The sequence below is a fragment of the Pleurodeles waltl genome, chromosome 2_2 (genome assembly GCF_031143425.1).
Source record: "Pleurodeles waltl isolate 20211129_DDA chromosome 2_2, aPleWal1.hap1.20221129, whole genome shotgun sequence".
Lineage (NCBI taxonomy): Eukaryota > Metazoa > Chordata > Amphibia > Caudata > Salamandridae > Pleurodeles > Pleurodeles waltl.
Window position 1 is genome coordinate 469033735 of NC_090439.1, and position 26888 is coordinate 469060622.

Consider the following 26888-nt stretch of genomic DNA (forward strand, 5'->3'; position numbering starts at 1 on the left):
GAGGATTAGCCTATTAGGCAGAATGGTGCTTGGTCAAGAATGATACAGGTACAGTTAATCAACCACAGTCATGCCCTGTCCACTGTCTGAAATATTGTTGTTGAAATGATGCTTCAATAACTCAGGTTAAAATGCAACCCTATTTACTCTTGTGTGGAGCTCTGCTGTTTTGATGACATTGTCTTAGACACTGTAAATTACCTGCCACCATCTGTGTGTGTGATGAGCTGTGATCATGTTGATTACTGTTGGATCTAAGCATAGATGATGTTGTTTACATTCACTTTTATGGCACATCCTCATTGGGTTCTCATTTTGGAGGGTTACATTGTTTATCTGGACTCCTGTTATACTATTGTCTATTTTGGACTTCAGAATCTTTGATTGTCAGATTGCATTTGTTACCATCATCATCCTCATTGTCAGCTTTATTTCGACCACAGGCCATAAAAGCAGCATCTTAAAATTACAAAAAAAAAAAAAACATAATCTTATTGCAATACATAATACAATATTAAAAGAATTTACCAATTAAAAAAAACATAAAATCAAGAATTAAATATATTACTCTAGTTCATATTGATACTCGCCAAATAACCATGATTTAAAATTATTCTACAAATTCACTGAGTAATTTTGGATCTTACTAGCCAAGCGCTTCGTAAAAAGCCAGTGACTGAGAACACTATTTTCCCACTAGTGTCACTTAACAGGACCAGTAATGATTCCTTATAGTTTTTAATACTAAGATTGCGATACAGTGGAGCAATCCATTTCTTCCTAGACTTTAGATAACTCGGTCAAAAGAAGAAGAAATGAGCTACAGATTCAACTTCCGCTGGGCAAAAAGGACAAAAACTGGGCCCACCACTATTACCTTCCCCCCCCCACCCAGAGGTAAAGGAGTTCAGAGGCAAAATTCCTAATCTTAAATATATAAACAGGATCTTTGCCTGCATTGGGTAAACTTCATCCAAATAGCATTCAAACTTTGGTAGACATTTATAGTTAAGGAATTTTTCTGTTCTGGAACCCATAGACTGCTCTTGCCAAGTTTGTAATAATACAGCCTCCCAATAAAGTTTAACAACACGGAGCACCATGCATTTTTTTATATTCAACGGGCAACTCCATAGCTCCTCCATTTTGATCTGGTAACACAGCTCCTTTATATAATTGAGCCACGGAATTGATGGCACTCTAACAAGGGATAATAGTTCCGTCATTACCATCCTATACTGCCCTAAATGGACAGAAGACCACAGGCGCACCCAGTATAGGAGGGGTTTCAGACCAATGACACAATGTATTGGATTTAATCCCAAATCAAGCCTAAGCGGAATAAGTGGGGTACTAGCTGGTAAATGCAATATCGATCGTAAGAATCTATTTTCAATCAGAGTTATTTTATGCAGGTTACAATGCCCCCATAATTCCGCTTCATAAGATGCAGCTTACACTGCTGCAGACTTGTATAATGTAAGTGCTGGGGAAACTGGGCCTCCAGATGAATTAATTAGCTTTCTCCCGATAACCAATGCTCTCTGCTATAAGACCACAGCACTCTTCTCTTTTTGGGGGGTCCAGGTGGGGCTGCTTGGCAGTCTTATACCCAGGTAGTCAAATTGCCTCACTTGCTCAATTATTGTGCCACCTATAACCATTTTCCCGCTAAATGATTTGTGCGGGTTTAAGGCCATAAATTTCGATTTCTGTGGGTTTATTTCTAGCCCCCTCTCTTCGCACAATACAGCAAAGGAGTCCAGTTCATCCCCATCGGGGTCCTTGATATTAATAGCGTATCATCAGCAAACATAAGAATGGGCACTGGTTTTTGCTCCATTTTAGGTGCATCATGATTGCATCTCCTCAGCTGGTCCGCAGCCCCATTAATATAAAGGCTAAACAATTCTGTTTCTAGGTAATGTAGATCCAGGGTGTGAGCCACTGCAAGCTAATTGTAAAATGCTGCTGAGTGATAACCTTTATTGCCCGGCTTTTAAAATAAGGTCAGCTATTGTGCAGTTGTCCAGTTGGGCTAACAGACTACGTACTGTTTATACATAAGCAATTGTGTACACATATGTACGCATGTCTGAGTGAGTAGTACTGCTATCTAACTGAACCCGGTATTGACACATTGGTGGCTTGTAACAGATGGGAAATTCAATAATCTGGTTGTTGCCAAGAAAGGCCTTTTAATCCAGTTTGGCATTCAGAAATAAATATTGCCATTTCCTTTTGAACAGAGTGTGGACTGTAGTGTTTTACTCTAAGTCTATGGTGCATTCTTTTAGGTAAGAATGGCACCAAATACTAATTTGGAACGGCCCAACATAGAGGGATGGTTGAAGTCACGTTCTCAATGTTTTAGAAGACCCCAAGTGCAAATATGATAATAATTTCTTCATGTTTGAACTCCTTCCCATTCATTGCTTTTTGCAATATTTCTCTATAACAGTTCTTAATGAGATTTGGGCTTTGAACTACCCTACTGGGTCAGGTTAATTACTCTTCTGGCTATCTGTCAGATTAAAATTGTCCCCAGATGATAGACCCACTTAGAGGGGGATTATTATTATTTTTTGGTAGAGAAAGAGGTGAGGGAGAAATCTGCATAGGGTAATTGCCTGCCACTTTACTACAACATCTTGACATGCCCTGCCCACCGAAGCAATAGGGAAACATACAGACCTCTGGCATGGATGTTTTTGAGAGAAGCAACTGACTTTGCCCTGTCAGATGGGGGTAGAGTTAGGTGCAAGAGAGCGCTCAAATTAAAACCTGATTTTGCTGGTATTTTGACAGAATATTAAGTTTAAAAAATTGTGTGGACAAAATATTGTGTCAAAAATATCAAGGACAAAAATATTATGAAGATATGTTTCTATGGCTAATCAAAGTTTTACTTCACTTAACTCCACTTATATGTACCTTGATAATATATATATATATATTTTCAAGGCACATAGATGAGGAGTTAAGAACAGTAAATTGTATTTTTGAGTATTGTTTTGAGGTCCAAATCATAGAATTGCTTACGCTGGGGGGCCTGAGTACTCAGTGGGGGTCCCTGGATTCAAGGAATGATTCGGTGGGGTTCCACATGCGTCAAAAGGATAAGAACCTTGATACAGACAATTCAACCACCTCTAAATATAGAGCCTACTTCTCGGGAGGTGGTTAGACAAAATATCATTGCAAAAATATTGTGAGAACAAATTATTGTGTCAAGAATATCGAGAACACAAATATCATGAAGGAATGTTTCTATAGGTAAGCAAAGGTTTACTACATATAACTCCACATATATGTACCGTGACAATATGATTATTTGTATATATATATATATATATACATATATATATATATATATATATATATGTATATATACATGTGTATATATATACATGTATATGTATATATACATGATATATCTTTATCAGACCACCAATTTTGCCATTTTGAAAAATCTCAAGATGCTGTTCAGGAGGGTGGAACAGCCTGTGAGCTGCATTCACACGGCATCTATCAGGAGGGCAGGGGTGATGTGTCTGGACTGGGCAGGGATGCCTGCCATGTAGAACTATCCACCTAAACATTCAAACCCCTTCACAAGTGAGAAACGTCTGGAAGACTGGAGCAAAAGAGAAATAAGGAGGAACCCACTGTGTGGATGAATCCCTGCATGGAGTGGAGGGACACTCTAGACTTGTACTCTTAGGGACTCTATGACACAAGAAGGGATACCATAGACTGCTGTAATACATACAGCGACCTTGAATTGGCGAGGAGGCCGTGCCACTTGGGGAATACAGGTAGTTGATGTGATCTGCCTTAAGAGCCAGCAACTGCTACTGCCTGGCCTTAGACCAAGAGGACTTCTAGGAGTTAAAGGTACAAGAGAGCAGGTCCCTGCACTTTCCCTCATCCGAGGGACAGCAAGCTGAAAACGAAGCTCCAACAAATTGGTAACATTTAGAGGCCAAGAGGTCTCTCAAGAATACCTTTGGTGTCTAATGCCTACCATCAAGAGCAAGAAACAGCGATGTCCATCTAAAAAGTGCCTACGGATCCAGAATTCTGTGACTTTAACACCTCCATTTGTGTGCAGTACTCTAGAGGCCTGCAGTTTCCTGGAAGGTTTGTCGGGGAAGCCAACTGGCCCTGGGCGAACAGTCAGCAAGGGAACTGACATTGCAACCCATTCCCCACTGCAGTTGTCCCATGGGGAAGTCCACTGTTCTGGGGTACTTTCAGTGCGATGGGCTTCTCTCTTTGCTGATTCACTGTTGACAGTCCCGTCAGGGGTGCTGCAGTGGCTTCTCACCCAAACCACATATCTGGGAGAGCTGGTAGAGAACCAGCTCGGCTCTCCTGCCCGTGCTGTACGAAGACACCTGCAGGCAGGAGGAATACCAGCCAGCTCCCTTGCCAGCAAGAGAAGTGCTGCACAGATGGGGCTTGGCAAGGACACGTGGGCTATGGCTCCTAGGACGTCAAGGGAATCCTTCATGTGGGTGACGCAAGAAAGGGGGATGGGATCCTACATTAAAAAAAAACTTGAGAAAAAACTGAGCATGCCAGTGAGAGCTTAAAAAAACAGCTTGCTTTCTCCAGGCCAGCGATGGTATTATTAAAGTTCCATAAAAGGAAATCAGCTTCAGGCAACGGGAGTGTTCATAAAGCATTGTGGCTTCAGATAAGATTTGCATATTGACATAAGTAGTACCTCAGGAGGAGCAGAGAAACCACAAATGAATTACATTTACTCTCAGCGCTGCCAAGTGAGTGGTTGGCACTACAAGATCTTCACTTTGTTTTTCAAGTGCTTCATCCTGAATCTCCCAGGATGCTGGAAGAGTGATCTGTGGAGCGTGCATGGACCTCTTTTGGTGGGTTTTGTGTTTGCTTTGCAAGCGAGAAGGAAGATTCTAATGCTTTAATGTTTGGATGGCGAAAGACACATTGTTCTGTGCATTTACTAAAATATTTGTGTTTCTATCAAAGGTGATACCATCTTGCAAGGTCTTGAAAATATTTAGTTGCAATATTTTTACGGGATTTATATTCTGCATTTGGTTAATTATTTACACCCTGACAAAGCCAGTGGCCTGACTTTTTATTAATTCACCCCCCCCCCTAATGTTGTATAAAGCACATAGGGGACTGCGGTGTTTGTATGGGTCAGGGCTTGATGCTTTGCACACTTTTAGAGGTGCAACGCAGGCCAACCACATGGCATTTAGGGTGTTACTAGGCCTGTATTACATTTCATTGGTGTGTGCCCTCTGTTGGTTGTGAGACCTCTTTAAAGGGTGTCACTAGTGGTATTTCCACTTTCCATTCTGTAAACATTTGTTAATGTGTGTGTAGGATTCAGTAGTGTGTATATTAAAGTGCTTTCCCCTTTGTATAAGAAAAAGCACTGACTGGACAGTAAATTATGAAGTGTTGTTTGTTGCATTGCTGAGTCCTGAGTCTGTAGCCCACAGCACCTCCCCGGGTAAGCCTTGGAATGCTCTGCCTTGCCACCCTGATAGTTAAGTGTTAAAAAGGGTATTTTTTCACATCATTCCCTCCCAGAACAGCAGATGCTAAAGACCCCAGTTTTTGCAATTGATGCTCATTATCTTCTGACTGTCCTGGAAGCCTCTGACCCAGAATTCTCACAGGGGGCAGATGGGATCAGACCAGTCCTGCTCTGTCTTCCCTAGATTGGTGACATATTCAGGACTGGTTCAAGCACAGATGCCAGTCCCTTACTTATAAGGCACTGTTCCCTCACTGTCCTTCATTCTTGGCAGAACCGAACTTTAACATCCCAGACAAGAATTGTTTCTATTCGACAGTGAGATTTTTAAATTCCAACATGAAGGAATCTTGCATTGGTGGGAACGTATTCTCATTCCTGACCACATTTTTCTCTAAGTGTCTGTGTGAGCCTTTCTATTATTATTTCAATCTTTTAAAACTTTGGAAAGCGGAGTAAACCTGCCACTAACATATTACTTGGTGTGGTTAGATCATCACCAAGAAGCCTGAGGCTTGTGCTTTAGCTTCATAGATCGTACTACAAATACAGGTACAAATGGGGCGGCTCCTCTCCAGATGTTCTGAGTTGGCCTGAGTGAACTCGACCCAAGGGGAGGGCTGGTATAAGGTGCTAGGCCTGCAGACTCGCAAACAATGCCTTAGCTTGTCCGTTAGCATGGGAAACTGTACATCCTTCAGATTGTCAAACTGCAAACAAAATGCAATTAAAGTCATGGTGAATATTATTAGAAAACGAAGGTCTGAGACCTTGAACAACGTGTTTCTGCTCTTTCTTTTAAGGATTTCCAACGAGCACTCTCCAAAGCTTCAAATCCGGAGCCACAGCTACTTGAGGGCAGTGAGCGAAGTGTCAATCAACAGGAGTCTGGACACACTGGACCCAGCGGCTCTGCTTGCATCTCCTAAATTCCGCTCGCGAAACGAGAGCTACATGAGAGCCATGAGCACACTCAGCCAGGTAAGCAGCAACTCAAGATGCGGGGAGTTCAGATATATGCTCGCTCCAGTGCTGCTCTGAATGAGGATTAGCAGTGGGCCTGGGCGGAGATCGCTGAGTTGCGCTACACGGAGCTCCGCGAAGTGCCCCAAAAAACTCCACCGCGCTACGCGGAGTTCCGCAAGCAGCAGTGTGCGTTAGATTGCGCCGTTCGCACTGATTTTTTGCGCCAGGTGTTTGTCCCGTGCTGAAAAATCAGCGTGAATGGCTCCTTGCGCAACGCAAGAGGGCGCTGCTTTTCTGCCGCTAGAGTTACTGTACGCGGAGTGAGAAGTGGGAAAAACTCTGCAAACTCCGCAAGCGGAGCTCAGTTCACCACCCACCCCTACTTATCAGTCGTGTCTACCGGTCATGTGGACTCTGAGTCATGTCTGTGTCTAAGCTGAACTTGCAACTATGCCTCTCATCAGAAAGGCCTCAGTAGCGCTGAATGATAACTGGTGTGCGCGAGAAATGATAGCAGCAACGGATCTCTAAAAACAATAATAAAACCCTGAGAGCGTTGAAATATTCAAAACATACAAACTCACTCACACATTATAAGTGATGAGTAAATCCTTTGAGAACTCTGATATTCTAGTTCCTTTAACATTGTAGTAGTTTACATAAGGAAAGGCATTCCCAGCTGCTCCTCACAGAGACACTGCATATTAAATAATTTACCTTAAAAATGTGCATTAAAAAGAGACACTTGGGAAAGCTTCCCAACTCATTGGTGAAACAATTAGAGTTCCAGGGTGGGATCATCACACATACGCAAACAGATGCGGGTGCTAGCAATGTTGCATGACATACATTTACGGGGTACTACATTTTTCTATCCCTGAGAATATTTAATGAATCAATGTATATTATTAAGATAGAGCTAGTGCACAAAAGAGATCCATATTGCCAAATCTCAGTGGATGATTAAGTGAAATAATAAGGATACCAAGATGCAAAAATGTGCTAAAGCAACACTGTAATTCAAACTGAAATATGCCCTTCTTTATTACTACCTTGCATAAGCATATTTAATTTGTGGAAAACCCAATAGATTACAGCAGAATTGGCTTTTTACCCACTTTGAGTTATCAACAGCATAGGCCAGATTTTATTATGTTTATCCTGGATGGAAGTTTTAAAGTGTTAAACTCATGGAAATTGAGGCATTGTAATTAATGATGGTAAGGCGCCAAAACTCCTTTTTAAATGGGATTATTAACTTGGAGCTGTGTAAAAAGAAACAATATAGCTAACAGATCACTAACAATATCTTCTTTCATGATTCTCCGTCTACAAGACCACCCGTTGCTGGATCCTTGCTCCACATGGCTTGTTGATCACATGTTGTATTTTACATCTGAATGGAATCGGCACAGCTAACGGGCTGCAAAGGGGGGTACAGGGGGGCTCTTGGGCACAGTCATTGCTTGCTACTTGAACCTCCTGACTTAGTGTCACAAACTCTCCACAAGTTCTCAGGCCTTACGAGAGAGAACTAGAGGTAAACAGCAAGGCAGAAGCACAAAGCACAAGACACAGTAATAATATTTGGGGCATCTGGATCATTTTAGCCAAGTAAGAGGAATTCATAGAAGAAAGATATACATCTCAATGAACCTACAAAGTGTATATTCCAAACATAAAATAATGAATGCCAATTAGGCATACCCAGATACTGCGGCTTCTGGATTGGCCATTCCTATGTCTGTCACTGCTCTTGTAGCTCTGGTCTCAGGCAGTTATGGAATCTGAGGGAGGGGCTGGAGTGTACTAGAGTCTACGGCCCTGTGTATTTTCTCTAGTTCTTATTTACCCTCTCAGCATTGAGTGGGAGGCTATGGGATGGTTAAGGTTGGGAAAAGGCATCAACCCTACATTGACATCAAGGGTCAACGGATGTGTGATGACACTTCTGCTATATCTGGCGGTTTGGTAAATTGACAGCCATGCGGTTTTTGGGAGGACAAGTTGGGGCCCAGTTGGGGGCCTGATAAAGGGTTATCAGTGAAGGTGTGGCATTACTGTTTTGTGTATTATTTGTAATAGGCAAATAATTTTTATATTTGAACATTTTAAAAGTTAATCTTTGCTGTAATATTAGGAGAAAGGACAGAACCAGGGTATGCCAGTAAACACCATCTGCACAGTATATATATAAAAGCAGCTGACAGCTAAAGATCACTAGGCCTTCTTTCAGTGACAAGGACATGAGAGCAAAAACTTATGAATCTGCGTGACGTAACAGGATCACGTGATCTGCATAGTATGGTTTTAATTGAGGGACCTCATACCGGTCACACTTAATAGAGTTTCTAGGGTTTAAGTCTCAAAACATCAAAGAAGAGCAACAAGTGAAGTGTACTGGAATTTTATCTTAGCTTTTGACAATGTTTGAATTACGCTATGCAGCATCATAATAGTCTTAAAATTGTGAAATGGCCTAGGAGCGGACTAACCGATTTAAGATAATAGGTGCGCATAAGTAGAGATAAATATCAGGAAAGAACCTACTGATGAATGGTACAAACATACATGACTCAGTTAATACTATTATAGTCTTTTGGAACAACTTTGCAGTTGTTGTTTTGATGGAGGCTATTTATGAAAAATATTTGTATTGCACAATCCTAGCCGCAGGGGCAACATAGGGCTTTCTCTGAACTCAGAAAATATAATAAAACATTCTCAGCGAATTCAGGTACAACTCGATCATCCTGAATATGTGTGTTTTCAAGTCTTTAAAGAAAGAGAGTATGTTTGAATTGAGTGGTGGATTCTGAGGTAGACAGTTCAAACGTTTTGTGGCTTAATGGGAGGGTTGATTGAATATTTTACACTGTTTTGCTTTTTGCATTTCAAGGAGTCAGCATAAGTGATTTATAATGATTCTCAGAATTTCTGTGTTGCACAGTTTGTCTTTCAGATTTATGGTTAGACCATATAGACCATAGCCAGGAGCTTTGTGGGCAGTGCGTGCTCTTTGAAGTAGATTCTAGATCCCACAGCCAGTAAAAATCCCTCATAAATTGAGTCATATGAGCTACTTCTTTGTGCCATTTATGAATTGAACTGCTACACAGAGGTTGGCTTGCGGGTGGAGCTAGGGCAGATTGACATTGCATCTCCATCATGTTAGGACTCTATGATGTGCAATAGGATTAAAAAGCCAGAGGGTGGGAAAATAAACAACTGTTAGAACATTTGAAGAGTGGTCGTACGGATGTCAAGAAAAATGCAAGTGTCAAATGGAAAGTCTTGCATTTGAGGTGAAGAAGCACCGGAGAGCAAAACAAGAATGGTGAGCGGAAGTGGGTGGTCATTTCACTCTAGATGAATTGTGCTGACAGATACACACATGCATTCAAAACCAATCTGCCAAAAATTTCTAGTTGGTGATATCAGGATAATCAAAGTCAGCTTTGACCGATGACCTATGTTCCTTCTCAGTGCAGCCTTCTCTGCCAATTGGTGAGTAAACAAACACACAGCACCTTAGAGCTAACTTCTCAACAACTGGCAATAGATGATATTTTGTCCTATATTTATACTTTTTGGCCCAAATCTGCACTAGCTCAGATTTGCGTCAAAAAGTTTAACGCGGGCTACTGCCATTCCAAAGCGCCAGCCGGGCGCCTTATTTATGGAATGATGGTAGCCGGCGCTGCGGCCTGGTTAGTGTCAAAATAAATTACGGTAACCAGGCAGCGGAGGCGAAGGGAAGACCGGGGGTTGTGTGCCAAAGAATGGTGCAAGTCAGGTTAGAGTCAAAAATATTGGCTCTAACCTGACTTGCGTCATTTTTTGATGCACAACCCCCATGGAAATTACTCCTGTGGCTTGTAGGGGAGCCCAAGTTAGGCCCCCCATGCCACTTCTACATAAAAAAAAATACTTACCTCTACTTACCGTAGATGGGTCCCCCCCCATCCATGGGTGTCCTCCAGGGGTGGGCGAGGGTTGCAGGGGGTGTCCCTGGGTGCAGGGAAGGGCACCTGTGGACTGCTTCCATGGTCGGAGACCATGGAAATGAGCACACAGGTCCCTTAACGCCAGCCCTGATCCAGGCATTACAAAATGGGACTAAACTGGTTTAGAGTCATTTTTTAAGGTCCTCCCCCTCCCGTGCGTCATTTGTGCACAGAAGTATAAATAAGGCGCAAATGCCTTTGAGTCATTTTTTGCCCGGGAACGCCTACCTTTCATGGTATTAACGCAAGGTAGGTTTCCACGGTAAAAAAATGACTCTCACTCCATTAATTAGCGCCAAAGTATAAATATGGAGTTAAGTTTGCGCCGAATTTGTGGAAAAAAAATTATGCATATTCGGATCAGAGTATAAATATGCCACTTTGTTTTTACACAAGAGACAAAAATCTAATGAGATAGACATCCATTTTGTATGTGAACGATTTATTCTGCACTATTGCCATACAACTATCTCATTACGATTTCTATATGTACATATACATTTTCAGAAGTCTGACTTACAAGGACTATGCTGTAAGGTTGGAAACACTTTTTGGGGCAGTTCTATATGAAAAACATCCTCCCCCTTGGTGCTGTCCACAGTCCATTACAATAATGCTTATGCTTGTGAATCAGTGACCATCTACCAGCCCAGACAAAGACCCCATCAAAGACAAGTCTGCCTTTATAAGTCGAAACATTCGGCATCATCACTATGAACCATGTACCTACAGAAAAAACAATAAGGAATGGACAAGATAGACTTTACCTTGTTTCCACTGATTCCTTGCCTTGTGCTCCGGTTCGCCTTTGAAGGAAAATATTGTGGACATTCACAACACCTATACAACAGACTTTAAAAATCAGTGTTGTGCTTTTAGAAAAAAGGGTCCCCAGATGCCTTGGTATGCTCCATCGTTACTGTACTAAGAAACGGGCTCTATTTCACAATGGATTACCACCACACGCTCAGGTGCTTGACGCAGATGCTGTATTACACAAAAAAAACACTGTTTGCACTATGCCGGACTAATTCATTTTAACATCTGTAACCGTTTATTTTATTAAACTCGTTTAATCATTCATACCAGATTGAGAAATGTATCTCACTTCACGTTTCATTATTTTCTACCATGGATAAATCCTGCATAGAATATATATAACTAGCAAAGATATTTTATTCGAATCTCACAACCACGCGATACAAACTCAGTGCCCTTTGTATTGAATCTGGGTTATAAATTCAGTGATAAAAAGGGATGGTTCGTTCTTTTAATCTATTGAAATAGGTCCACCCTTCCGACCGGAAGAGGACATTTCCCCAATCAGAATACCATACATTATTCCTTAGCCACGCATTATTCCTTAACTACACTCCTTCTAAACTACATCATTTAATATCTCTAAAGATTGCAACAAATCTCATCACCATGTCAAACTACACCACAGCTCAACACTCACCACGCGCCCACATAACCACACAACACACTACTCCAGATCTCCCCCTCTTTCCTTAGAAACCATTCTGTATGTTTGTAAATCTAGCTGCCTGGAACTCTCTGTCCCAATCCACACCGGTGCCTTCCACAATTCATTGTGTTACTCAACACCTGACAGCATCACACCACAATGACCAACACTACTTCACTGCACTCCATATTTTTAACCACAAGACCTTTCCATACTGCATCGTTCCTTCCCATGTAACCCTACTGCATCATACAACATTCGTCACTGGCAAACACCAGACCCCTTATGTAAACATAACCGAAACATATTGTGTAAGACAACACCATTGATGGGACATAAAACAACAGCTGACCGGACAAAACTCAACATCTGTTGAACATAACTTTGACTCGGTGGGTTTTGGGCTGATGACTCACATGTCGTGGGGTGTCACTTACGCTGGCCAGCCTCTTTGGTGGACTTATGTGTGCATTTGGATGACATGCAAACAATAAAACAAGTGAATAGGAGAAACACAAGAGCGGAATCACTAAAACTGGGGAGGTTCTCAGCTAGGGAGTATCAGAAACCAGTTTGGTTCTGGCCAGGGTGTGACGAAGGGACAGAATCCAGGCTAGGAAATTCTCCAGTGCGATGCTCAACAGAGTCATAGCCAGAAAGAAGGTGCATCACCACAGGTAGCACATCATAAATAGAGAGGAGGCTATTTGGTGATTTTACAGAAATGTGTAGGATGAGCGGTTGAGTCATGCCAAACCACTAGGTCCCGCTGCATGCCCTTGTAGCTCAAACTGCAAAGGCTGAAATATGTTGAGTAAGTTGCAGTCATGTAACAAGTCAGTTTTACAAACGTTCCAAAGATAGGTGCATCGAAAAGTTAAAGGATTGTAATGATGATGTAATTCTGTTTTTAAGTAATACACCAGACTGATTCCATGAATGTAACCAAAGTGCCTGGTCTTTGCCTGCAGATGAGCGAGATGGAGCTAAACGGTCAGTTTGAATCCGTCTGTGAGTCCGTGTTCAGTGAACTGGAGTCGCAGGCTGTGGAGGCCTTGGATTTGCCCATGCCAGGCTGTTTTCGCATGAGGAGCCACAGCTATGTTAGGGCTATCGAAAAGGGCTGCTCCCAAGACGACGAATGTGTGTCACTGAGGTCTTCATCACCCCCACGCACAACGACCACAGTGAGGACCATCCAGAACAGCACCGGTAAGTAAAGAGAGTAGAATGAGTGCTCCGACATAGGGTGCATTGTGTGGACTGTTGTCGTTTGGACCATGAGGTCTATCCAGAGGGCCCCAGGAGGAGTCACAGTAGCGAACATCAGAGCTCAAAAGAAGCACACAGGGCTGGGTAGGAAAGAATTCAGGACTGACCAGGAGAATTGTTGGTTGTCTAGATACATAACAAAGTGACTTCCCTAAACTCTGTGAGTTTTACTTAATTAAATCTTGTTATACTATATGAGCTCAGTTTGTGGAAAAAGTTGGAATCTTCACCTGACCATACTTTTCCTAAATTTTTTAATTCACAAACATTCCAAGGATTGGTAATCTACGCCATGCACAGGTTTCCAGGTGAACTCATGGTTTGGTCATTCGATTTTACCTCTGAAATCCTACTACCGCTGTATTACATTTTCCGTAGCGGACAGCTCCACATAAGGGTACCGGATCCCCTGTGCAAATGCAGGAGTTTTTCTACATGTTTTTGTCAGTGGGTAAAATATTTTCCCCTTAAAGAAAGCTCTTCCCCTACACCCAAGGCACATCTGGTGAAGATCTATCCCCCTTCACAGCCTGGAAATGTGTTTGACACAGCCCCATGCAGGAGTACATTTCTGACCCTTTTCAGGATGGAAAAGGATAGACCAGAGTTTGGAATACCCACAAGCATATAGGTATGTAGGTGTATGTAGGCATTCCCAAACATCCAAAACTAACCAGTCCACGGAACTCTCATTTTTCCTCCCCTTGAATGAGATTTGCAGGTAGGGAGATCTCCACTCTTGCAAATGGGTTTAAACCTACCAGGAATCTCTTGGTGAATGCCTGACAAACATAAAAAAAAAGTAAATTTGGTTGTAAACATAATTTACCTTTGTGGGTAGGCCTGTATGTGATTAGCAAAGTAATTAGCAACAGTGCACTCGTTCGTGCAATGGTGATGGGGTATACCAAACTACTTGGCCCTCCCTTCCCCAACAAAAGCAACAGACTCCACTTCTTGGGTTAGGACATAGCAAATTTACTTCACATCAAACAAGGTGCTATAACAACCACTGCAACCATTAACATTGCGCAATTCACAATATAGCAAACCTGAACATGAAATTGCACATATCCTATTTACATCCCCTATGGGGACAGCATAGTACAGAAAGACCGTATGATAAAGTTACACATCAGACATCCGTTACATCTCCAGAGACCTCATAGCACATTGGTTCCTGCCAGGGTATCCTGGGACTCTTGGTTACACCCCTCATAATCTCTGAGCTAGAGCTAGAAGTGTAGGGCTGCTAGCAGGACAGCCCCCCTTCAGAACCAGACTCACGCCCAAAAGGCTTCTCCTGAAGGAGGCGGCCAGCTAAGCACCCTAGTGCCCTCAACAACTGGTGCTGCTTTTCATCTGCAATGGGCTCAAATGTATCCATGTTGGGGTGAAGGATTGACAAAATTCTGTTGGTGACTCCGTGTTGCAACACATTGGGAGACAAAGAGGAGGCTACCAAGTTCCAGGCCCATTTTAAAGCTCTTTGCCCCTGCCCTCTCCCCTGCGTCTCATATCCCATGATTACTTCTGGTCATGACCCGATTCCTCCAGCCCCCTCCCCTCCACAGTGGATTGACTAATGAGTCCCACAAGCAAAATGTGATGGAGTCCTTGTCAAGAAAGCAGGTGATGTTATTTTATGTAATGTTATGTGCATTTGTAAAGTGCACTATCACCTGTGAGAAGATCCTGGCCCTGAGCAGGCATGTTGTAGGTTGGTTAATTGAACATCCAGATCTTCAGATTCATATGTAATTCAAGAAGAGAGGAGGAGAGTCTGATGTGGCTTATGAGGCCATTGTAGGCTTTAGGAGTGATATAACAGTTCACCGGTCCTCCTGATATGGTTATTTGTATGCTTGTGGTGTGTGAAAACATGAGTCTTGTGGAGCTTAGGTGCCTGTTAGGTATGTGAGTGGTTGGTGGAAGGAGCTGTGATCTTTTAGGTAGGTAGGGCCTACATTGTATAGTGCCTTGTCTGAGAAGTGTGAAATGAGTGTTAGTATATTGGGAGCCAGTGGGGCTCACCCTTAATGTGGGTTGATGTGAGTTCTATGTGGGAGGTTAAGGATGAGTTAGGCTGCCGAGTTCTGGATGGTTTGTAGTGTTCTAGTGAGTTGTGGGTGCTGGGTGTGGGTTTGAACTCAGCTATCCACCAGTGGGAGTCCCGTGGTGAGGTGTTCTTGGAGAAGGTCACTACTTCTGTCTTGGTGTTGACAGTTGGCTTTAACCCAATTAACAGCTTCCATCATGTAGGGGGTAAACTTGTTTCTTGTGTTCGGAGTCCCGCCTGAGTGATAGAATATGATTTGCGTGTTGCTGCCATTTAAGAGGATGTTGATATTGTGTGCACGAATGACATTGGTCAGAGGTATCATGTATGCATTAAGGATAGCGAGACTGAGTGAAGAACATTGAGGCACTTTGTAGATTCATTTTTGGGCTTCTGAGAAATAAGGTGCCATTCTGACATCTGGTGTTCTATTTGTTAAGAAGAAGCAGATCCAGCAGAGAGTAGGTCCTTGGATGCCAATCTTGTGCAGGAACCAGAAGAGGATGAGCTGTGAGTGTGTGTCAAAAGCTAGTGGAAAGCTTATGCTACCAGTCAGAAACCACCATTTGTAGATCAAAGGAGGTATATTGCTAGCATCTGATAGCAAGCAGACACTTTAGGAGAGTGCATTAAGAAATAGCAGCAGCTGAGGCATGTCGCCACAGTGCCAGATTTTCATGAGCTACACTGAAACACGCTTGAACACGAAGGAAAATGTGTATTCTTTGTCTGCCTAGGAAGCCCTCTCTGAATGTGGCTTCATGTATTTGGTTCTTTGCTTAAAACAAAGGCAACTTGAGTCCTTGATTGTATGGAACGAAGCCAAATTGGCTTCCATATGCCACCTGCCATTTTTGCAGTGGTAGTTCTTTTTTTCGCCATTATCTTGATCTCGGAGTTGCTTGTGGGGCACAGAGAGATATATCTATCCCAGAATTTAGATTTCTCTCGGTCAGCCGTTTCCATTCTGTAAATATATATGATTCTCAGTTTTGTGGCTAGAAACGTGCATACCTTGAAACACTTTCATGCAGTTTTTTCTTCAAGTTATGTGCACAGTTTATCAATGAACTCCAGTCTTGCAGTTAAGGAACAGCTGTGTGATTTGAGACTGTATGGGTTTTGAATTCTAGGAATATCGAATAGGACAATTCCTCCTTTAAATATATATGTTCAATAAATTATTTATTATACTTCCTAATAGGACACCTTGAGTCTCTTCGTGTGGTACAAGACTTGAAGTGAAAAGAAAACAAATATTACAAATTAAATAGAATTAAAAAAACAAACACATGATGAATTCTCCAGGCTGAAATGTAGTTTAACCACCGTCAATTGTAAAGATTTTTTGGACTTGAGGACGAGTGTAGGCTGGGCCTGAAATAGAGGGTCAAGGAGAGCAAGACCATGGAAAATAGTGTGTTGAAGCCCTCACAGGACATGATGCACATCAGATGCCTCTTTGTGCTGACACTAACTAGCTGCAGGGAGCATGCCTTCTGCACCTCACTTGAACCCAGAATGGTGGTGAGAGTGCAAACAGGGGGGTAGTCTTAGGATACAGCTACATTAAATGCTCAGGGCTCTCACTCCACTCAGTTGCGTAACGAAATTGGAGAGGCCCCCCTGCACAGAACATGGAGGGAGCCCCACTCTGGAGTCACTCAGGCAAGGTGCTGGGCTGAGGGGCCCCCCTGGAGCTTGGGCCCCTCGCACCGCAGGGACTGCGTGGGCCTTCGTTACACCCCTGACTCCACTCCCACTTAGCCTTCAGAGGGAGGTTGCTCCTCTGCTCCTCGCAGCAGGTGCCAAGCCCACCTGTCTACACTTTGCTCTCAGTGGCTGAAGGCCCCTGGTGTAGAACTCTCTACCTCATTGTCCTGTTCCTCGTAGTCATGGGCAGGAGACCCCTTGCCATAATCCCTTTTCTACCTGCACTCAGGGGCAGAAAGTAAGCAGCAGGGCCAGGCTCCTCAACCACCCTCTTACCATCAAAGGGAGGAGGACATGTGCAGATGGCTGATGCAAATGACATAGCAAAGGTGCCAAGGGTGCTAATGCAAGCAAGGTGAATGGGACCCCAACCCATGTTTGATAGTGAAAGACTGCTACATCTGGGGGTGCAGAGGACCCCTAGCCCCTTTGTGCCCTGATGCCACTGCACCTTCTACACTATGGATAGCTCTGCAACTAGATGCTGCCCCTAACTATCCAGATTTGTACTTTAAAACTGAGCCAAGAACCCACTCGCAACTGGAGTCTTAATCATTTTGACTTATTACCAGCAGATTGAATTCAGTTTCAGAAGGTCACCAGTGGTAGTTCTCTGCATTATTTTTGTCAACATGTCATGTGTGTACTGAAGGCCTACTGACATGGAAATGCTTGACACAGTACATTTTCCCTTGTGATCAATAGGACCAAAACAAGTTGAATTTTTAAACTGGAAACGGATCATTTATTGACAAAAATTTGAGTGCATTTTGTCCCTCCAATTATGCGTCTTGATATCTATGAGACTTAACATCAATCCACAAAAAACCTTGGACAGGCCCTTTCCCCCCCCCCCCCCCCCGCACTCTCCCTGCAGAAATAAGGGGACAAGTGCCTACTGCATCAGGCACTTGTTCCGTAACACATCAACATCTTTGGCAGAAGGCACCATGCATGCAGCTGACCAAAGAAAACACTGCTGTCCAGTTTCCAGCAGTGGTGCCCAGTTATTCCTGGGCATCTTAACATTTGACACATTTGTTACCATAAATGTTTTCAGTATTGAGAGTGAAAGATTTTTGTTGCTTACATCACACAAGGAGAATTGACCAAACATGTTTACTGAAGGAGCTTCTGTCCAAAGGTGTTTTAAGACCACGGACTTTGGTGTCTACCCATAAAGAGGATTTATAAATGAACAAGCTTGTTCTACTGAGACCAAAGACCATCTACCCCCAACACTCTATTGCTGCATCTGGGGGATATAATAATTTTCCTCATTCCTGCTCTATTGTTTCGGCAGTTCCTTTCAGCTGGGCCATCCTTCCCATCTCTCCTTCCAACCTTAGATCATGAAAGTGCTCTCAGAACTCCTTAAATCATTATACAAACATTCACCATAACTTTTCATAACACAATTGTTCCCCACTTTGATAGAACCCTTCAAAAGACTGATCAAAATGCATATGCTATTTGGTCTTGCCCATTCTATTTAGTGAATGGGTTGAATTGGCCTCTTTGGGTCTTCAGTGAGATATTACCATACAAAAAATGATTCATTCATTGTTTTGCCTGTTGTTCTTCTGCTTTGTAAGAATGTATTTTTTAGTTTTCATTGGTGTCGTTTCACATTACTTAGATGATTTGCCACATGCATGATTGCACTGATTTGCACTCAATGCAAAATAATTATTTATTATTATTATTTGAGCTTGTGAAATATAGTAGTGTACAAACCCAATAGACAACATCACCAGGCAGTGGGTCAAAATATGACCTCGGTTTTCTGAAATGAGAAAAGTTTAATCAATTACTAAATGTATTTTCACATCTCAGCAGTGCTTAATTTGTGCTTGTTGTTTCCGGTGCTGAGCACCGGCACCTATTTTTGAGGGCCGGCGCTTAGTCTCCTGCCTCAAGCATTTACTGCAAGCAAAAGACACGTTTGGGAAAGACGGAGGAAGGGAAAAACGAAAAAGCATCACAATGAAAGAAAGCAGAAAGCTGCAGGTGTGAGCTGGAGGGGCAGGTAGTGGCTTTTAAATGGACTGAAGAGGTCCGAGATGGCTTCGGGTTCACGCTGCCTCAGAATTCTGTGTTCGTACATTTAATTGCAGCAGCCGCATGTTTAAGAGGAGGGCTTTGGGCACCGGCACCTTTTTATTTACAAATTAAGTACTGCATCTCAGCCACAGATCGCTTTAGCTATTAATTGGTCAAACCTATCGCTTCTGATATTCACAGAATGAGCTTGGGGTTAGCCCCTTCATCATTGCTGGATAGTTTTGTTGTCCATCTCAGTTGTCTCCTCTTGATTCTATAGATTTCCTTCCTATTCATGTGTTTGTTTCATCCAGGAGTTCTTCGGTCTCTGATTAGTTAACTTGTATCCTTCCACTGCTGGCACTGCTTGCATTCAGGCAGTGACTTTTATATTTCACTTTAAGCACACCATGAGATTACATGTGTTTTCTTGCTCTCTCCCTGTGTGCTGCTTCTCCTTCACCTTCTCCCATCCCACTCGCTCATTGTGCTACTTACTCTCCTTATACCCTCAGCTTCATTTTTCTAATATATCCTTTCCCAACTCCTCCTCCCCCCTTGTTACTCCCCTGCAGTTTCCCCCCTTGTCTCTTCCTTCTGCCTCCCAGCTCCCACTTTATTATTTATTTATTCATTTATTTATCTGTGTTCCTTTTTGTTGGCTGTTGTCTGCTGCTCTGTTGGTGTTTATTTATCTTAAAATGTGTTGTTGACCATTCCAACAAGTCCGCCCACAAGCCTGCATATGCAGTAGGCAGCTAGGATTGGATTTTTATTATCTTAGCAAAACCATTGTAAGATGGCAGTTATAGGTGCATGCACATTCACATCGACCATCTTAGAACTGACTTGAATGAAATATTACAAATAAAGTCAAAGATGGCTGTTGTGGATGCATTTGCTATCAATACACATTTTTTCCTATATGCAAAACCTGGTATAAATTAGGAGCAAACAAATAAATATTAACAAATTGATAAACAAACATATGGTAGGAATAAAGTCATTTTTAAAGTTTAACACTCTGAGTCAGAGCCCTGGGCAAAAGAAAGATATCCAGAGGCAAAGCGCCTGCAATCGAGCCCTTTGCCATTGGCGCTGAAATTAGATATTTGGGGCCATATTTATACTTTTTGACGCAAAACTGCGCTAACGCAGTTTTGCGCCAAAAAAATTAGTGCCGGCTAACGCCATTCTGAAGCACCATGCGGGCGCCGTATTTATTGAATGGCGTTAGCCGACTGGCGCTGCCTGGTGTGCGTGAAAAAAAACCACGTACACCAGGCAGCGCCGGCGTAGGGAAAAATGGGGCAAGTCAGGCTGAGGCAAAAAAATCGTCTTAACCCGAATTTCGCCATTTTTGTTTGGCGCCCAGACGCCATTAACATGACTCCTGTCTTAGCAAAGACAGGAGTCATGCCCCCTTGCCCAATGGCCATGCCCAGGGGACTTCTGTCCCCTGGGCATGGTCATTGGGCATAGTGGCATGTAGGGGGGCACAAATCAGGCCCCCCTATGCCACAAATTTTTTTTTACAAAAAATACTTACCACAACTTACCTCAACTTCCCTGGGATGGGTCCCTCCAGCCTTGGGTGTCCTCCTGGGGTGGGCAAGGGTGACAGGGGGTGTCCCTGGGGGCATGTGAGGGCACCTCTGGGCTCCTTCAGAGCCCACAGGTCCCTTAACGCCTGCCCTGACCCAGGCGTTAACAAGAGGCGCAAATGCGGGGTTTTTTGCCCCGCCCACTCCCGGGCGTCATTTTTGCCCGGGAGTATAAATACCAAGCACATGCCTACCTTGCATCTCATTAACGCAAGGAAGGTGTTCACGCCAAAAAATGACGCTAACTCCATGAACTTTGGCGCTAGACGCGTCTAACGCCAAAGTATAAATATGGAGTTAGTTTTGCGTTGAATTTGCGTCGAAAAAAACGACGCAAATTCGGCGCAAACGGAGTATAAATATGCCCCACGATTCTCCATCTAGGCCCATTAAGAAGAAGAACATGCCACTCCATCAAATAAGTATGCACGAATGGTAGACCTAGACACTCCCACACTTGAGGATGGTTCAGTGTATACCAAGCTGCTCCACAGGACCTAATGTGGGCAAAGAATTGGGACCCCTGCTAACAGTCCCGTAAAACACAAGCCAGCCATAACCGTGATCCTGAAACCTCCACCATACCCTCCCACCACCACCACCCTTTAGCCCTGGTGCAGCGCAGCTGTTGCATTATTGATAGCCACACCCCTAAGATGATTGCACTCTAATTGCCATTGGTTGAAACGTTCTATACCATGCAGCCTGTTTGTGTGATTGTACCCGCATATTTCCGTAATTTTCGACATTTTATAATTGAAAATAACCTTCGAGGGTTAATACATGAAAATTTACAAGAGGTGTGTCTTGGGATCCTGTCCTTTATGGGTTACGTTTTTAATGTCACCACTACGCCTTCTAGGAAGAGGTAGACACTGAAATAGATCATCATGTCCAGGCTGTCAAAACGCTTCATGTCCTCTGTCTCGCTATGATTTATGTTATGGTCATAGAGCACCAGAGCCCTGTCCCTAGGCCCTGCCTGCTGCAAAGGTGCAAAATAAACAATTCACTTACAGAAAACAGATTGTTTTCTTTTCTTTTAGCAAATAATACAGAAAGACTGTCAAAAGTGTTACAGAATGTCGCCGGGAAACTACACTAAACTGCGAAACTTATTTATATTTTGTAGTCATCACCCTAACTCTTTCTGAAAGTGTATAAATGATTTTTTGCCTAATAGCGGACCTGAAAAATTAAACATTCCAAAAGGCAATATATATCTTGCATAAATCAGATTTATTTCAGTGTGTGATGATGACATTTACAGTATTTTATACAGAGCACCTAAAACATTTTTATAGTAGCAAAAGCATTTCCAGTAACTGTAATTAGACATGACCTGTGCAAGAGTTCTTGTTGAGACCATAATAACACAACCTGTTTGAGTGGAAGAAGAGGCGCAGGGCAGTGTGATTGGGGCAGTAGTACAGAGCGCACTGTACAGGTGAAATACACAAACCAGGCATTTTTAATGTGAGGTTCAAAGGATTAAATAATTTGCTCGAAATGACCCGACTATTTGTTCGAGTGCGACAGGTGATATTAAAACAAGGTCTCTGCGTTCAAACTCATTACTTAGCCACTAGGCCTTACCTTAGGGTGGCGATTTTCAGCGACTTCAGAGTGCTATATTGTAGATTTGGACGAGACAGTAAATTGACAGGGAGAGCCGAGCCAAGGGTGTGACCCGGATCTTGGTGCCTGTGCACGAGCCGAGCCCTGAAAATAATTGCTATGTAAATCATACAATAAAGAAAATATGGTGAAGTTTCTTCAAAATAAAAAATAAACATTTCTTTAACTTGGAAGTTTCCTCATTAGTAAGGCACACTGTAGCACTGCATTGAGACGTATTTATTAAAAGTGATAGTTTTGTTCAACTGGTACCCTGAACTCACACATTTGAAACAGTTTTCAGATGCTATAAAGAAGGCAAAAAACAAAAAAGAATTTTGGTGAAATAGAACAGTTGCCTAAGAGCACACAATTTAAGTGGGGAAGCCGCCTGTAATCCATGTTTTCTTCTTTCACATTGTACAAATCAGCAGGACATGTGTATCTAGTTGTCTTTCTTTAAGGTAAGGCTTTGTTTTATATCTTAGTTCATGTTTCTGCAGTTTTTAAATACAGTGCAAACTCGACCCGATGGTCCATCCCTTTACATGAGCACAAGTTACATTACCCAAGGTCACATGCATTATTTATAGGCATGGGGAGATTAAGTGATTTGCACTGAATAACAGGATGTTGAGCTAATGCCAAGACTTGAACCTGGATCATCACTTCGCCAGTCAGCAGCTCTGACCATAATGCCCAATCCTGGGTAGAGGGAGGGAGGGGCTCGCCCACCTCTACTTTTTTGGGTGTGCTTGAGCAGTTGGCTAGTAGATGCAAATGAGTGACATTCAGTGAGTTAATGGTAATAGTCAAACTGTAGTTCACACAGAGGGGCAAAAGAAGGGTGTGTACCTCTGTGCCTTCCAATGTATTGTCTGTGAAATGGATACTTGACCAACTCTCCAGTCCTGAGCAATTTTTCAGCACACATAGAAAGAGGAGATCATCTCTATTGATTGTTTTTGTACAAGATGGTATCCATTCCTGCAAAAACAATCTCTCCTACAACACAGACACCCTTGCACCAAGGGGACCTGCATTGGCGCGTGGCAGCCCATAGTACGCCAGCCTAGGGGGAAAGGACAGGAATGCATCATATTTCATAGATATGCAACATTCCTGCCCTTTTCTTTTGATGCAGGGCAGCACAACAAGGAGGCTTGCCGTGCTGCCCTGTGCCAAAAGGTTGTAAATGAGGCCCCAAGTTTTCATATGATTCTGAAATTTTATTTTTAATTGTTATGCGGAATTGAGAAAATATTGAAGGGCAGTGTTTGAAAGTGACCCTGAACTTACCAAAATTGGTTATGGTCCAGGCTTTAAGGTTAAAGACAAAGGGGCATATTTATACTCTGTTTGCACCAAATTAGCGTCATTTCTTTTTTACTCTAATTCAGTGCAAAACTAACTCCATATTTACACTTTGGTGTTAGACACGTCTAGTGCCAAATTTATGGAGTTAAAGTCATTTTTTGGACGTGGAAACCTACTTTGCCTTAATGAGATGCAAGGTAGGTGTTACCATGCAAAAATTACTCTATGGCCTTAACGCCATATTTATACTCCTGTGCAAAAATGGTACATGGGAGGGGTCAAAAAATGGTGTAAAGCTTGCCTTGCCCCATTTTTTAAAACCTGGGTCAGGGCAGGCGTAAGGGGACCTGTGGGCCTATTTCCATGGTAGAACACCATGGAATAAGCCCACAGGTGCCTTCCCCAGGCACCATGGACACCCCCCCACTCACACCAGAGGGACTGCAGAGGATGGGGGACCCCATCCCAGGTAAATACAGGTAAGTACAGGTAGGTATTTAATTTTATTTTTTAAAGTGCCATAGGGGGCCCTAAAATGGGCCCCTATACATGGCACAGGGTGCCATGGCCATGCCCAGGGGACCCTTGTTCCCTTTGCTGACCATTGGGGTGGTGGGCATGGCTCCTGTCTTTTCTAAGGCAGCACCATAAAATGACACTAATCTGGTTAGAGCCATTTTTTTTTACTCTAACCAGCCTAGCGTAATTTTTTGTTGCTAAACCCCCATCTCTCATACCGCCACCCTCACCCGGCTAGTGTCAAAATTTTGGCTAGCGTCATTCCTTAAATATGACGCCCGGCCAGCGTCTAGGAACGCTATGCTTTTTGCCGCAAACCTGTGCTAACGCAGGATTGCGGCAAAAAGTATAAATCAGGGCCAAAGACTGACGTTATTGTTTAATCTCTTTGAGAGAACTGCTCTAAAATCCTAGACTCGGGGAGGAGATGGTGGCGTCGTATTGTAAAGGTGAGATTGTGAAAAGTGAACTAATAAAGGCTGCGAGTCTAAGAAGGGATATTTTAAACATTGAAAAACTGTTTATTTTGTGACTCTCCTATTATTTCGGAGCCAGTATTCCTCCCAAAAAACAAAGGGCCTGAATAATGAAAAGTTAGCGTCGCCTTTGCATAATTTTTTGGGGCAAAAGTGGCGCAAAAAATGACGCAAAAGTGGTGGTAACTTTTCATAAATCAGGCCCAAAGTGCGTTTATTAATAGATTAAAACTCTAGAGGGTTGATAACCAAGAAGTCCAGTAATCCCTCGTGGGATATGTGGAATAATCAGTCCCCATTCCTGTATCTATTTTCCTTGGGTAATCATGAAATGAGACAAGAAAGGATTTAATTCTTGTTCAGAGAGGTGTCAGGGTTGGTAAATACGTGTTGCAGATGAATGTTCAAACTCACGCATTTTATTGGACTGTTTTTATTTCGTGATGGAAAGAGACAATTTTAAAGCCTGATTTGATGAAGGATGGGGTGTATAATTGTTGTGAAACTTCGACATTGTTATTTAGTATTCAGTTTCACAATGTGATTATGTGCATTTGGGGGTTGTCAGCAAAAGAGTAAAATCGCAGATCAATGCTGTGGATAGTTATGAAATGGTTAAACTGAATTTATTTTATGCGAGGCAAAGAGGGGTAGTTTTAATTCAGTGTCTTTGTGAATTGGATTGCATTTGTTTTCATTTTTCTCGGTATTCAATTTGTTGTGTTTGATGCCACTACAATCTAAATAAACTTGGTTGATGTTTGCTAAAAAGCAAAAGGACCTCTAAAGAAGCTGTACACCGCAACCAGCACCCTTGCAGTCAGTGCTTAATTTGTAAATAAACAGGTGCTGGTGCCGTACCCAAAGCCCTCCTCTCAAACATGTGGCTGCTGCAATTAAATGTGCGAACACGGAATACTGAGGAAGTGTAATCCTGAAGCCACCTTGGGCCTCTTCAATCCATTTAAAGCCACTCCCTGACCCTTAAGCTCACTCTTGCAGGTTTCTGCCATTGTGACACTTTTTTGTTTATCTCTTCCCCCGTCTTTCCCGTATGTGTCTTTTGCTTGCAGTAAATGCTTGAGGCAGAAAAATAAGTGCCGGACTTCAGGAATAAGTGCTGGTGCTCCGCACCGGAAACAACAAGCACAAATTAAACACTGCTTGCAGTGATCATCCACGGTCACGAGGCAGTTTCCTTTGTCTGGAGCTTTTTCACCTTTGTTAGGTCGCCGACGTGTTGGTATGTATCTGGGCTTTAATAACGCCCACACCACACCCATCACTACCACTCGTTCATAGGCTTGTCCTTCAAAAATCCTTTGATGACATTGGTAAATGGCCTACGTTTGTCCCTCCCTGGGGAGGTTTTGTTACCACCTTGGCCATCATCCTTGTTACACGGTTAGTTGCACTTTTGCCGATAAGTTTGACTGCGAGCGAACTTCTTTTTCCTTTTGTGTGTCTCTTTACGCTGATGCTCATGGTGGCTATGAATTGGATCGCTTATGTGAAACTGTTTTACTTTTAATTTTCAATTGATGTGACAAGAAAAGTCCAGTTAGGAGTTTACAAGGCTAATAGCTAGACGTCGAGCTAATGCGAGACCCAGTGCATTGCAAATGCTTGTTTTCACTGCGATCACCCAACTTGCATATCCAATTTCATGGGGCCCTTCCTAGATGAACTCTTCTGACCCTTCCTGCTGGTGAGGACTTTGCTACCAAAAAGGGGCCTGATTTTGAGTTCGGTGCAATGGACAATCATCGAACTACAGTAGGAAGAGGTGCATCCCTAGAAGAATTCACCTGTCACTCTTTCTTCACCATTCCACCTCTGGTGGAACAATTTCATGAATGACTATGTCCACTTTTTTAGCACTTTGTCAAGAAAACGAAGGATTGCTCTTTTAAAACTCACATCTGAATCCGGTCTGAAGCATTTATAATGGAAAGCAAAAAAACACACACAACAGAATTCAACTGAAAGAACAGGACTAGATCGGTCACTTGCCTGCCATATGATACATTCACAGTCTGTTCATTTTGGCCTTGGTCATAAATTTTAAATCTAGGAGAGTCCATACCAGTGCCAGGCCAATCAGCCACCCAGGGCCCTAAAGGCAGCGCCATTTTTAAAAAATAACCATTTGCAAAGCCCATAGTTATATATCTGGGAAACCTGCAACGTTTTATGTTTTAACAATCACAATATTAATAACAATAAATATGAAATGAAAGCTAGATACAATCAGATATTTGCATACCAGCCCTAAGACTGAAGTATACTTTCTT

At 42.7% G+C, this 26888-nt stretch overlaps 1 protein-coding gene across 11 annotated transcripts in view; it reads left to right on the plus strand.

Annotated features, from left to right (window-relative positions):
- The window catches only part of DLGAP1 (DLG associated protein 1), a 2415981-nt gene that overhangs the window by 1900753 nt on the left and 488340 nt on the right, over positions 1-26888 (plus strand). For all 11 annotated transcript variants that reach the window (XM_069219941.1, XM_069219948.1, XM_069219940.1 and 8 more), the window contains 2 exons: positions 6337-6514; positions 12946-13186. In XM_069219941.1, the coding sequence (XP_069076042.1) occupies positions 6337-6514; positions 12946-13186 (419 nt within the window). The remainder of the gene's footprint in view (positions 1-6336; positions 6515-12945; positions 13187-26888) is intronic.